The 14,694-nt window shown below is 35.4% G+C and overlaps 2 protein-coding genes across 3 annotated transcripts; one reads left to right on the top strand and one right to left on the bottom strand.

Moving 5' to 3' along the window:
* Nucleotides 1-44: 44 nt before the first annotated feature.
* ca4c (carbonic anhydrase IV c) lies at nt 45-4,872 on the top strand (the record flags this gene model as incomplete). The annotated part of the gene is made up of 8 exons (XM_063012154.1): nt 45-135; nt 1,688-1,735; nt 1,823-1,987; nt 2,369-2,514; nt 2,599-2,691; nt 4,239-4,305; nt 4,405-4,568; nt 4,678-4,872. Coding segments are annotated over 8 exons (969 nt in total), but the record flags the coding sequence as incomplete, so codon positions are not given.
* Nucleotides 4,873-6,821: 1,949 nt separating this feature from the next.
* asl (argininosuccinate lyase) lies at nt 6,822-14,533 on the bottom strand. Of its 2 annotated transcripts, none has more exons than XM_063011337.1 (16): nt 14,381-14,533; nt 13,585-13,779; nt 12,974-13,057; nt 12,385-12,441; nt 12,175-12,272; nt 11,462-11,539; nt 11,291-11,368; nt 11,005-11,057; nt 10,798-10,860; nt 10,134-10,248; nt 8,818-8,902; nt 8,581-8,640; nt 8,412-8,495; nt 8,261-8,341; nt 8,069-8,175; nt 6,822-7,223 (listed from the first exon to the last, which is right to left on the bottom strand). In XM_063011337.1, the coding sequence occupies exons 1-16, from the start codon at nt 14,393-14,395 to the stop codon at nt 7,079-7,081; spliced, it is 1,398 nt and encodes a 465-aa protein (XP_062867407.1). In that variant the 5' UTR covers nt 14,396-14,533; the 3' UTR covers nt 6,822-7,078. The 2 variants fall into 2 exon arrangements, with proteins under 2 accessions (XP_062867407.1, XP_062867408.1); XM_063011338.1 differs by lacking the exon at nt 14,381-14,533 and adding an exon at nt 14,051-14,188.
* Nucleotides 14,534-14,694: the final 161 nt, after the last annotated feature.

The following is a 14,694-nucleotide window of genomic DNA, read 5'->3' as shown; positions in this document are numbered from 1 at the left end:
CTCTCTCTCTCTCTCATCTTTACAGGTGGGTGCTCTTCTAACACTTTGATTTGGGCACACCACGTTTTGCGACTGCAGACATGTGGTCCACTCTCCTTGTAATGTGTCTTCTACTTGCTCCTGGCATCTATTCTGGTAAGATTCTTCCATTCTTTAATGAAGTCTATACACTAATGTGAAATGTTTTAATTGATTATATTTAATTTTAATGTAAAATATTAAAACAGTAAAATATTAAAACAGTATGATTATAAAAATGATGCTAAATATTGCAGATTTGATGTTTATTGCCATACACTGCATGGGCATGTTTGCATAGTTATATCTATGTATTATATAATTTATAGCAAATATTGTATTTCAGCTATAACTCCCAGGACATTTCACACTTAAATACATATATATTTGCTATTGCTTTTACTGTAGTTTCAGTTTCCTGCAGATTCTTTGATGCTTTTTTCCAACCCAAAACATTCTAGTAGAATGGATTGACCTTATTTTAAGTCTGAATAAGTGAGTTTGTGATAAATTGTGTAATACACTCTTGTCTTATTTATGGTATATTCCCGCCTTGCACCCAGGTAGTGTTTGAAGGTAGGCTCTAAATCAATCATTTATTGAAATTTTTTACATTACTTCACTTATGTGATAACTGTAAGGTAAGTTTTGTAAGGTCTATGTAATAAATAGCTGTGTGAAAAGGTCTTACACATTAATCTATTGTAAACCATAACAAAGCCTGTTTATACCTGATAGTTTCCTACTGTTTTCATTGTATTTGACTTGCTTTTAAGTAGGGGACTTATTTTGAAACTGTGCGTGCGGTGTGTACTGTAGGAACTGTAAGCATTGTTCATAGTCTAGTTTTAGCATGTTCAATAGAGCATGGACAGTTAACATTCAATTAATGTACCACCAAGACGATTCATTTCAACCCTTGGCTCAGTCACAGGATAAGAAGCAATATTGCATTTAAAAAACAGGCCTAGATGGAAGCCGGTGCAACTGAGAGTGTACTTAAAAATTCAGTTTTATGAAGCAGATGTTACAACAGGTTACATGCAACATTTCCTTTCAAAACAGTTCATCTAAAATTCTACAAAATAAAACCCTGTGTAGGTTTCCTCCAGGTACTTTGGTTTCCTCCTGATTACTCTAAGTTATCTCTTGGTGTGAATAAATGTCCAGGGTGTATCTCCATATAGGCTTCAATCCCACCATAGCCATAACTGGGATTAACATTATTCTTTCGTCACAGTGGGTAACACTGGACGCAAGGCAGGAGTACACTGTGAAAAGAGCAATATTCAGAGGTAGGTATGAGAAAACCAAACTATAGTGCCTGGAGACAAAGTACTAGGAATACACATTACTTTGCAACACTCAATCTACCTGCCGTGCCACCGTGCCACTCCTGCCTACCTTACCTCTGTAGGTAAGGTACCATCTTTTTTTGTAGCCCTTCTGCTTAATACACACCAAAGTTCCAGTAGGTCCTACTGGTAAATTTTAAACATGTACCAAAAATCATACTGGATCCCTTTTAGACTTGACAGGTGAGCAGTAGAAAATGCACACTTTTAGATTTCTGTTATGAAAGGTTCTGGAAATTTGTGCACTAAAAAACTGTTCTGAGTGACTGTGAACTGTAATGGTTCTTCATGTTAAGTAGTTTTCTTTGTTTTAGTTCAGTGGTGCTACCACAGCCAGTATTCCTGTCAGGATCAGTGCAGAAGTGAGTTTGATTAAGTTTCAACTTTTATAGATACATACATTCACTTTTCACTGATACATTAACCTCTTTTTCGTGTCATTGTTTCAGAGCCAGATAAATGGTTCCTAGATGTTCCAACGTGTGGAGGCCAGAAGCAATCACCCATTAACATTGTCACAAACAAGGTCCAGTTTGATCCCAGTCTGAGCCCGATCATCTTTGAAAACTATACACAAGTTCTGAACATCACTGTGTGGAACGTCGGATATGCTGGTAAATTTGAAATGTATTTAATTTGTTTTAACCCTTTAAAATCCCTGCATGATTTAAAAGTTTCCCATTTAAAATGGCATAAAAATGTTAATACTTTAATAAATCCTGGTCAGGGTTGCAACATCATTTTGACTGAATTAAAGAAAGCAAAAGAAATATTTAAAAAAGTTTAGACAAATATAAATAACTTTACAATCTACTTCCAGGATGTTTCTTATCTTAAACTGTCCATATATTTAGTGAGAATAAAATGTTTTCCTGTCTTTTCAGCTTATTTTAGCATTTTTCAGTTCTGATTTATGTATTATATAAATTGTTTCTAAATGTGTTATGAAGACCTAATGTAGGCATCCTTCATATCAAGCATTATCTGTCTCTCAGCTGTGTTTGGTCTTCCTCCCTCTGCACGGATTCGTGGTGGGGGTCTACCTGCCACCTACAAGGCCATTCAGTTTCACCTACACTGGGGGGTGACAGGTGGGCTGGGATCAGAACATACTGTGGATGGTGAGCAGTACCCCATGGAGGTAGGTTCCAGAATGGCACTTATACATGTTCTGCTAGTTGCCAGTATCCAACATAATTTATGTTAAACTTACTTTTTCCACAAGGTCCATATTGTTCATATAAAAGAGCAGTATGAAACGCTGAAGCAAGCCATGGAAGATCAAGAGGGTTTAGCAGTTCTTGGCTTCTTCTTTGAGGTAAAAATGTTTTGCAAAAATCTTAAGCCCAGGCAAAAGGACCAAAAGTCCTAACATACGGCTGTGGTAATCACCTATTTGGGTGTCATGAAAGGGGCAGGAGTGCCAGAGTACATCAGAATTAAATAAACCTGAAATGGAACAATACAATTAAAACAGGACAAATTTAAATAGCATTTGTGGCATGTGCAAAAGTGTGGGCACTAAGTCAGTCCATAGTAACACTCTTTTAAGCAGATATAAAAACTTATGGACACAGAGTTCAATTTTTACTTATTAGTACTGACTTTTTAATGCAGATCATGCTTGTGCATGCAATATTTCACAGTAGAACAATACACCACTACTCCTGAGTCATACAGAGATTTTGCTTTGCCTTTGCCTGGCCAGCATACAGAATCTTTGCTATGTGGACAAAGGCCTATGTTAAGGAGCCTATGTTTTTGAATGTTGGCACAAGGGTTAAGTAGTTAGAACACTTGTTACCCTTTAAATTTGTCTCAATACTTAAAAGTTCATAATGTTATACTTAACTTGCCTAAGGAGTTGTAGTCTATTAGTTGTAGTCTATAAAATTAAGTTTTATTATTTTTTAACCAAGTAAATATCTGTGCATCAACATTTGCAACATTTGCAGATGCACCCCCAAAACTCTTGCTGTAAAAAATCTGCAAAATATTTCATTTAGCCAAAGTAGCCCAATGTACAATGTACCTGAAAACTGTGTGTTTGTTTATAGCTGTACAAGTTTTTGTATTTTTTATTTTAAATGAAGCACTTGCAGCTGTGTGCATGTAAATGACTAATGCAGTTTCATCGTTTTGCCAACAGATGTCGCTAAACCTAAAGTAAAATCGGAAGATTCAGTTAAAAGTCCTCATGTACACAAATACACATTTAGAAAAATACTTGGATATTTATTATAAAAATATAACAAACATGCCTGGGTGTTTTTTTTTATTTCTTGGAAATTGTTTGGGATGTGTTAGTGCATTATGCAAAGTGATTCCAGGCTAGCTAAAAAAAAACATGAAAATAAAATGACAATATACAGCTGGATTATTTAAATAACTTACCTGTGGTGAATGGTTGACTTAATGAAAATGTTGAATAATAATATAAAAATTGTCTTAAATCCTGAATTTACATCGTTTGTATATCTGAAATTAAAAATGTCTAAAAATAAAATATTAATTCAGAATATTATTGTTATACAACTCCAGATCTTTAGGATATTACACTCTGTCCTCTTTAATTTAGAAAAAAATTAAAAAGTAGTGGTGCAGATGGTAAAGAGTGTGCCCCACAACAACATGACTGAGGACCTGGATTCAACCCTCAACCAGGTTTTGCCTAGTTTTTTTGTGCCTGTGTGGATTTACTCTAGGTACTTTACATTTCCTCCCTCATACTGATTGCAATTACCCCTCGTTGAGTCAGTGAATTACCTTTTACAGTGTTTTACATTGTATAAGATCAAGCACTACCACGTTTTCAGCACACTGAAGATGACATTGCTAAAAAGCTGTATTTATTCTTCATCTTAGGTGTCATCAGATGAAAACCAGCAATTTAATAAAGTGATTGAAGCATTGCAAAGAGTTCCATACAATGGTGAGTTCCAGTAAAATGTTCAGAATTTACACTTGCTGAACATAATTGATTCTCATGCTGGTGTATAAAGTATTTGTTATGCTTATTTCATTTACAAAGGGAACAGCAGAATGATCCCTGAATTTAGGTTGACTGATATGATGACGTCAATTGAGAACCTCTCAAGTTACTACCGATACTCAGGTTCTTTGACCACACCTAGCTGTGATGAGACTGTTATCTGGACTGTCTTTCAACGGTCAGTTCCCATCAGCCATCAACAGGTAAAAAAATTTTTTTTTTAATTGTCAGTCAACTTACACGTCTCCTTATAATTGCATGATATTTAAATTGACCAGCATAACCTTAATGCTTTATTTAACACTTTTCCAGCTGAATAATCTAACTGAAGCAATGTTTATCGAGACTGGACAACCCATGACTGACACCTTCCGTCCAGTGCAAAAATTAAATGGCCGTATGGTGTACAAATCCATGGCAAATGCCTCGTCACGTTGTGGCTGTGTGCTGTCACTTCCACTCATTCTGCTAAAGGGTCTAATCTTTGTATTTGGAATGAAAGAATGATATCATGGTGTTCTTGGGTAACAAACTGGTACTTTACTTCAAACAATGTGCCCCACACATCTCTGTTGACTATGCAGTTATTCATGAGTAGTACTTTGCAAAAAGATTCCTATGGTTGTTTATTCATTATTATCAACGTAAATGAGCAAAGTCTTTTCTAGTACATCATGTTTTCAAATAGAAATTATTAAGTACATTATTTACACATGACTTTATAAAGGATGGCTCTAAAAAAGTTGGTAGGCAACCAAAACAATACACTTAGTTGCAAGTTTATTAGTTATACCTAACAGGTACATACAGTCTAAGCCTTTTTACTAGATACACTTACCTTATACAGTTGAAGTCAAATGTTTAAATACACTGGTTATCAGGTACAGCTTAGCTGTCCTGAAATTGTAAAGATTTTTTGCAATTTGTTTCCAAAAACTATAAATTATTTTGGTGATCATTTATTATTTAACTCTGTGACATGACCATCCTGTTAGTTGTCAGAGTTAGTCCCATATAAACTGACTACACAATGTTCCTAACCAAGGTCAAAAGAAAACCCAAACCATGAACCATCAAAACCAAGTTTACCATGAATTAAAAGCTGTTGGAACATAGGTGACATTGTCTACAATCAAGTGAGTTTCATGTGTCAAGGCTTAGAGGTCCCTGTTTTGTCTTTGTCCATGTGATCATTTATGTTATTTATTTATTAGGATTTTAATGTCATGTTTTACACACTTTGGTTACATTCATGACAGAACAGGTAACTACTGGTTAAACAAGATTCATCAGTTCAAGTCTTTAATGTCAAACACAGTTACAGACAATTTTGTCTGCTCCACCTGCGAATCAAACTCAGGACTTTCTTGCTGTGAGGCGACAGTGCTACCCACTGAGCCACCGTGCCACCGTGTCCATGTGATCAGCAGCAATTTTTTATTTGAAGTTCAGTGTGCCAGTGTTGTTTCACCACTGCCTCTAAGTACCTCTAAGTAATTTATTCTTCACTAATTAGGTTTTTACAGTTATAATTAACGCACAATCAAACATGTTCACAACTCTGCTATTACCAAATGTATTCTAACTATAAACAGGGTAACATATTAGACTGCATCTCAGACCTCATACTAGCATACTAAATTGTGTGTCAAATGGTAAACATCATTCCCATCTATCAAACTGAGATGAGCAAATCACAGGTGTCTGTGAAAAATACTGAAGGGGCTGGTTGTGCGTCTTTCAGGTGCATTCAGCTGCCCTATTACTTAGGTGTTGTGTGTAAACTGGGCAGAAAGAAAAGTATTTTTAATTTAATCAAACTCATAAATGATCAAAATATAAAGAATTTGCTACATAATTTCCAATTATTTAAAATTCATAACTACATTGACATGATCTACAACGGTGTTATGTTAAATCTAGGCATCAATTTTACCTGATTGAGAATTTTTTAAAATCACCCTTGTTCACTACCAAAATATCATCTTGTTAGTGGTTCTTACTAGAGCTACAGAAAGTAATTTGAGACCTGATGCACCCATTGACAAGGGTGCACCCATGGACAAAGAGTTAAGGGACATGGTGGAATCTTGAATCTTGTACTGTGTGTGTTGTTTCAGGTTTACAGTACATGTTGTAAGTTTACCTACAGTTTTGGATCACTAAAGCTACATTTGAACTGACGTTGTTGCCATGAACACTCTTGTCAAAATATGTATTGATGTGAGTTTTTTTGGGTTGTGTTTTTCATCCCTATATCACTGGAAAACTTGCTTATTAAATCATATTCTATAAACTAAATGGGATACAGAACAGCAACAACACTAATGTTTGCTTACTTTTCTGTCATGTAATTAATACAAAATGATGATGATTGGGACACAGCTATAGATGTTATAGGCCACCAGCTTTCCTTTATATTTAACATGCTGTTTAAATCTGTAAAAAACAACATATCCCAAAAATAAGAATATTTATTTATATATGTTATGTTAAGTCTCTGCATTTTCATGTTGAATACATAATGGTTCATTTATTTCCTTTATGTAGTTTATTTTAGAACAGAATTTTTAAGTGTTCTGAATGCTTTAATACAAAAAAATCTGCTAAAAGTTGTGGCCTATTTTAAGTGTGATCAAAGTGTGATTTTGTATGTTCAACAAAACAGTAAATCAGGTGACCTTTTTATACATAGTGAGCTGTGTAGAATCATCTATTGTTCGTGTGCCTTCAGCCAGGTTCTCATGTGTTCGACCTGTGCTGTAACGCTACTCTTTGCTGTACCTCCATGGGCGCTGTACTGTTCCACACTGCTCTGGTAGTCCCATACTGAAGACACATCACTGTCAAACAGAGGGCTAAAAGAAATAGGGCAAGAGCATTTAAGAATTAGCTGTTTCTATTTGTGAACCACACACATTATCCACACACAGCCAGTATAAAATTAACCCCTAATGGTGACAAAGCAGTTTCATCAACCAGGTACCTTAAAAGTTAGCGCAAAATCTATTTATCTATCTATGTGAGAATAAGATGGAAAATAAAACTGCTGTAAATACTTTAGTACTTCAGAGTAGCAGGATATTTTGTTAAAACTGCCATGTCACAATTATTAAACCCCTTCATAAAAGTGATCTTAAAACCTACTCCAAGTCTGTATTACCTAAAGTTGGGTTACAACATGATTAAACCATTGGGAACTAATTTCAATAAATAAAGTTATGAAATTAGTTTGGTAGAAAAAAGTAATGGCTAAAACTGCTCCCACACCATAATCGACTAAATACTTCTTTGAATAAATGATTTCGGTGGATTTAAATGATTTTTCATTTAACAAACAATGGCTGATTAAGTGTAAACTGATTGGTAAAAACAGCCATAATTAGTCATAACAGCCAAATCCACAATGTGCAAATAGGTCAAGGGGTGTGAATACTTTCTGAATTCACTGTATATGCCTTATGATTAAATGAATATGGAAACCCAACCATGAGCTTGTTGGAAATCCCATTACAAAACCATAGGCATTCATATGGATTTACAGCACTGACCAGTATTTCGGTAGAATATACAGTGCAGATAACATAATTTTGTTTGGGGCTTTGAGAAAGCTAGAAGTATAAGACTTCTGTATGGTTTTTAATCATTTGTAATATTTAAATAATTAAAATTTTAATTTTCTCATTTGTGTGAGTTTGCTGACCTGGCAGTACGGAGATCGTCCACAGTAAGCTGATTCAGTTGGATTCCTTTTGATTCAGCAAGATATACAGCTTTTCCTGAGCAGCTGTGAGCTTCCCTGAATGGCATCTTCAACAAAAACATGAATAAACGTGACATTTAATGCACAGTCTAACATCTTCACTATGAAACTATTAAAAGCTGGTTTACTCACTCCTTTTCTGACAAGGTAATATGCAAGATCAGTGGCCAGCATGTCTGGACTAAGAGCTGCCTCCATGACTTTTTGATTCACCTGCAAAAGACTGTAATTAGTAATCACATTTTTAGCCTGTACCTGTAACAGACTTGCATTGGTTTCTCACCTCCAGTGTTGACATGACACCTGTCGCTACCTGCAGTACAGCATGGAGTGTATCATAAGTGTCAAACATGGCCTCTTTATCCTCCTACAACACACATTTAAAGAATATTAAAGCAGACAGCAAACTATGGCACATATTATTTCCTAAATTTAGACTGAAGTGAATATACCTGTAGATCTTTGTTGTAAGTGCTTGGAAGACCCTTAAGTGTCATTAGAAAACCTGCACACTGAACCACAGACTTCATGTTACAACAAGTCAATTCATATGTTAAGGATTAAAACTAATACATAAGAAGCAACCTGATTGGTGAATGTTTAAAAAAATCTTGATTAAAATCTTTCATATTTATTATTAATGTTTTAGGAGTGGACTTTTAAAGAAATCAGGCCATGACATATCTTACCCGTCCGAACACTCGACCAGCTTTGCTGCGAATCAGCTCCAAGCTGTCTGCATTCTTCTTCTGAGGCATCAGACTGCTTCCTGTGCTGCTCACACCAAACACACACAAGCAGAGCTCTAACTTACTCAGACTTTTCTACACATACTAGTACAGAAACAAAAGGCAGACAAGAACAGGTTAAAATTCCCATATTAATATTGCAAATTATAAACTGTTGTTACTACAATCAGTCTTTTTCAGCAGTATTCAGTGTTTATAAAAGTACAGCCTGGTTTTAAAGCCTTTAGATCAGCATCTAAGAGCCAACTGTACTGATTGGCTGGTATAAAAAATAACTGGACAATTCAACTGTTATGATGAACTGAGCATGGTTTAGGCATTCACAATCACTGAGCACTTAATCAGATACACCTAATCAGTTATGTACATCTGTTAATGATTCATCTGTACACCTACCGTACAGATAAAGTTTGTATTACGATATTCCACAAAACTGATGTCTGTGAGAATTCAGGCATTTGTGAGATCAGGCCTGAGAAGGCCTTCTTTTGTAATCCATGTTCACTGTGGTTGGTGTCAGGGCTCAATGCTGGCCAGAAGAGCATCTTTACAGTAAACCCTGCCTTATGGACCTTGCTATGTGCACAGAGGCACTTTTATCTAACATTTATTTTATAGGAATGGTTGTAGTTGAAACACTGGAACTCAATAATTGTATCAATTTATCAACATACACTCGAGTGGGCTCACAAATAAAGAAGACACATGGTGTTACATGAGCCAAGCCATTAGGGAGGCACATATCAGTGCACCCCAAGTGCCAGTCCCAAGGCTAGATAAATAGGATGGTTGAGTCAGGAAGGGCATCTGGTGTAAAAACTGTGCCAAATATGCAGACAAATTATCCGCTGTGGTGACCCCTAAGCAGCAGCTGAAGGGAATCATTATCAAGGGTCTGTTATTCAGTGTTTAGCAAGTGTTTTGTTGTTGTAATTTGTGTCAGGTACATCTACCTGGACAGAAAAAGACAACATCCTTTTCTCGGTCATGACAAAGCAGAGAAAGAGACAATGTGTACCTTGTACTTTCACCCTTCCCTTGTTATGATTGAAAGCTAAGAACCTTTTACTATTTTAATAAAGCATGTTTGTTTCAGATGGTTTACAGAAGCACTTTTGAAGAAGCATAAATCAGGCTTTAATACAACAATATATACTTATTTACATATACACTGATAACATGGAAATAGAGAAAATTACTCTGAACATGATTAGTAGTTTTAGTAATCATTATTTCTGAAAAGTAGCTTAACTTACCTGTAAGCATCAGACAGAGATATAAAGGAGAATTCTTTAGTGCTGTACAAGAGCAAATCCTCTGCCATCCTACTGAGATGCATAAGACACATTGATCCCCAGAAGAGAAATTCAGCTGTCATAGCACAAAAACATACGAACTTCGATTAAGGACTACATTTTACTACATTTTACATTAAACATTTTCCCTACAGTATAAATTAAACTAAATTCTAAACAGCACAGCATGCAAATAGACTTTGACCTGCAGCTCTACTAAACTTGGTGGTTTAGCAATAAACTACAATATTTCCACAGTCATTCAAGAACAGAAATTTTTTCGGTGCTTTATAAATGCATGTTTATCCTGGGCTAAAGGATCTGTCAGGTTCCAAAAATCTTTTTTAAATGATGTCTTTTAAATGGTATTCAAAATGATATGATAAAGTGCCAGTCCTGAACTGAAACCAACTGCACTAAAAGATGCAGAGAAGATATTAAAATATGTTCAACATTATTATTTCAAGATTTTTGTAATTAAACATTTCTTTTTTTAATGCAGCGATGCAGCTTTACCACTTTAACCCTTTACAGGCCCTTCAGATTCAAAGGGTTAAAAAATTCTGTCATTGATTTTTAATCTGTATAACCATATTTCCTGGGGTTAAAAAACAACAAAAATTACCAACAAAATCTCTCTGTCCAGTAGCATCCATACTGTTAATGCTGATTCCATCAAAGTCTAGCTCTGCAGAGAGGTTGAAATCATGGGAAGAGAAGAGTAAAGTAAATAGACACAGAATATTACATACCTGATACAAATATGACATTCCTAATCATTTACATTACACAAATTTGATGAATGTGCAAGCACTGCAAAGTACAAACTGACCTTTCTGAAGCAGTTCCCTGTCAATGTTGAAGGGGTTCCCAGCAATAGCTCCACTAAAAAATGAACAACATACTTACTACATGATACTCAATATAATAGTTTATTATTTAAAACGTTATATAGGTTCCATATAAACTTCCATAGTTTCGATTTTTTAAATCATGCACACCACAAAGCAGACTGATTTACTGTGTTTGAGGTTAATGGAACAACAGTTATACCTGTTGTTCCATTACCTGATTACTCATTTACACACATTTACTTCAGAATTACTGTACACACTGACCTTCCTAGTGGCAGAACATTAACACGTCTCCCGATTTCCTCCAGCTGTTCCACGTCACGGCTCAGCGCCACTGCATGACTGAAACAACAACAGCACATACATTAAGCCAATTCATCTATTAACATTATAAATGGTTATGAATACAGACTTAAAGATGCTTTATTTATTTACCTGAGAATCCAGTGGCTCCACCTGATTGGCTGAGCTCTCTGCATGTGAGTGTATCCAGGAAAAAGAAAATCAATCTCGCTAAGATGCAGAGAAAAGAGCATAATGTGGAATTATAGTGGACCGACCACATGTTTAAGCTTTTTAACCTGTAAGGTTTTAAGATTGTGTGACATCCGATATAAATATGGATGTCTACAACTCAAGCAGGGACAGTTGTGTTGTGTTTGTTCTGTCATAATTGCACTGAATTTCTGACAATGCTATCATGTCATTATAACCATTCCACTATTCGATGGGATCTGGGTTTGGTGGATATTAAGGAAACACAGTGCTAACTCTAAAAAAAAAAAAATTTTTATTGATATGAGCTGGGTTATAGAAAACAAAAATGCTTTTGAGGTTGAATGGAATAAGCTAACATTTAGGTCTGTATTGTTTTTAATGTTAATTAAACGTATGCAGTTTATCATGAGGAAGGTGCCAGGTATATTATTTTAGGATGTTTTCACACCTGCATGTTTAAATTTTGGTGCGATTGGATTATTCTCTGTGTAAAAAGAAACCAAACCAAGTGTAGTCGAGTTAACAAACTCATTAACTGATTTGGACTACAAACTATGGGTAACAAACTATGGTGTAAAAACGCTCTAAGCCTTTTAACAGTCCTCGCTGATATCATCACATTTGTGTGTATGTAGAAAATCAGTTCTTACGCTGCTGCCCTTTCCACCATTGTGTTTAAGAGTTCAATGGCATTTCCCTTTAGAGTAGTTATGGAGTCCCGTAACCAGATCCTCATATCCGTGACAACCTTTCAGAGCAAAATACATTATACAGAAAATAAAATACAAAGTACACTGTACAAGGCACAAGGACTAGTTACAAATATGAATAATAAATAATTAAAAATATCTTAGACTTACTTGATCATTCCTACTTCGGCCTGTATGAAGCTTTCCGGCTGCCTCTCCAATCAGTTCCTATTAAAACGTTCATTTTAAACAAGACAGTCAGCAACATGCACATATGAAGTACAAGATTCTGTACGTAGATCTGAATATTTGTTGACATTAAATACACACAATCATGTTCATATTTTTAAATTAAGCATAAACAGCTAAAAATATTTTGAAACCGTACAGTATTTTAGGATCACCACAGACATAAAAATGTGACAAAATGTAAACCTCCCAGTCATTCAACAGATATAAACCAGTGATTTAAACCAAAAGTAAACAATATTTTCATTACTTTATGTTTCTTGTGACTTGAAAATGGTCTTACATTTATGCTTTTAAAATAGTTAGATTTCAGACACTATTTTTTTGGTCTAATGGCATGAACTGTTACTTTTTTACATATATTAATATTTAAAATTATATTGTCTAATTCTATAAAATTTAATGTAAGTCTATTTTTATGTTCTTTTATTCATTATGAAAATGCCCCCATTTTTAAAAGAATGACTATTATGGTTGATAAATTAACAATACAGAGAGCAATAAAGTTCACCTTAAGCCGGCGCTCGTTGGCTGTGTGAATATCCTCATCTCCTGGTTTGATCTGGAACGTACCACTGGACCATTCACCATAAACCTGGTTGAACGCAACAGAGTTACTCATGTACACATTGCAGGGAACAACAATAAAGGACAATGTTTGTAAAAAATAGTACCTGTTTTATCACTTTAAAAAATTATAAAACCTATTAAATTTCTCTGAACATAATTTACTATTTTGATGCATAATAAGAATTGTAAGAAATTGTGAACTGTTGCTGGTAAATTCTCAGCGCAGCGTATGTGGGTTATAAAGCAGGACAATAATAGAAAATACACATTAAAATACACATAAAAAGACAGTAGCCAAGCTGAAGCAAATAAAGATGCTGTGACAAGACCCTAAAATTATCCACAGCAATAAGAAAGTCTGTTTTAACTCACACACTCACACACACACTCACACACTCTCACACTCTCACACTCTCACACTCTCACACACACACACACACACACACACACACACACACACACACACTCACACACTCACACACAAAGTTGCTATTCTAGTTGGACCACAAACGTTAAGGTTTTCACAAAAGGAAACAAAAAATTAAAACTAACCTTAGTGAGACCTTCCTGGATCTGCTTCATTTCCTCCTGAGTCACCAGTTTGGCTTTGTGTAGAGCCTTTACATAAGCTTTACTGCCTCTGATGTCTGCGTCCCACATGCGCTGATCATACGCTATCGATGCATTAAACTTCTCCATGATGGGGTCTGTGTTCCCCACAAACCTGCCACCCCACAACTTGTTTCCCTACAAAACAACAGTAACAGTTTTAAAGGAAAGAAAATTTACATTTTCGGTTATTCCCATTTGCTCCTAATCTAGTCGTCTCCAATTCATCCATTTACATCAGGCTTATCTTGCAGCCTTATCACTAAGACATGTGGTGGAAAAACCCTTAATGAAATACCTCAGAGACTGGATTGTGAGTAGAAAAGTTTTAATCTTGTCTGCAAAGAAAGATCACACACAGACTCTGTGTACGCGATAACAATAATGATAAAATAACATCCTTATATACCTTGTTGTTGGTGAACTTCCACAGATTCCACAGCTAGTACTGGGTTTTGGGTGTCATACAATGTAATTGACGCACTTCTAATCATGTACACATCCAGTAACATTATATTGTAGCAGTATTCTTGGAATATGACTACTGGCAAAAATGCCCTAAGCATATTTACATTTTCTAAATAGTAAATTATCATGTATTAATAATTAATAAAGTCCCCTAGCTAAGACTGAGGCAGCGTGCCCACCGCGACCTTGACCTATGAACCTACTTCTGACCAATACATAAAAAACTGTTGTAAAAAGTAAAGCAAGAAAAAAGTAACTAATTAGATTTTACCTCAGAACCTGCCATGATCACTTCCTCAGTCTTTAATGTTGGTTTTAAACCTGTTCTCCGGCTTCAATACACTGCAAACTATAAACCAAAACACTAATTCTGTTTATAAAATTATAACAATACCTAACAGTACGTAACAATATCTCTCACAACAATCAAATCACTCACACAACACAACTCCAATCGCTAATATAACCTAAACCCGAGTAAAACCCCCTCTGATGCAACACACATCCAAAACATCCCTCCTCTCCACTCCATAGGGTTTTAGACTGTTAACGCCTTAGAGTTACATATTGGCTGGGTTTCAAACC

This window comes from Trichomycterus rosablanca, chromosome 16, assembly GCF_030014385.1.
Source record: "Trichomycterus rosablanca isolate fTriRos1 chromosome 16, fTriRos1.hap1, whole genome shotgun sequence".
NCBI lineage: Eukaryota > Metazoa > Chordata > Actinopteri > Siluriformes > Trichomycteridae > Trichomycterus > Trichomycterus rosablanca.
The sequence above is the reverse complement of the archived record's forward strand: the minus strand, read 5'-3'. Positions and strand labels throughout refer to the sequence as shown.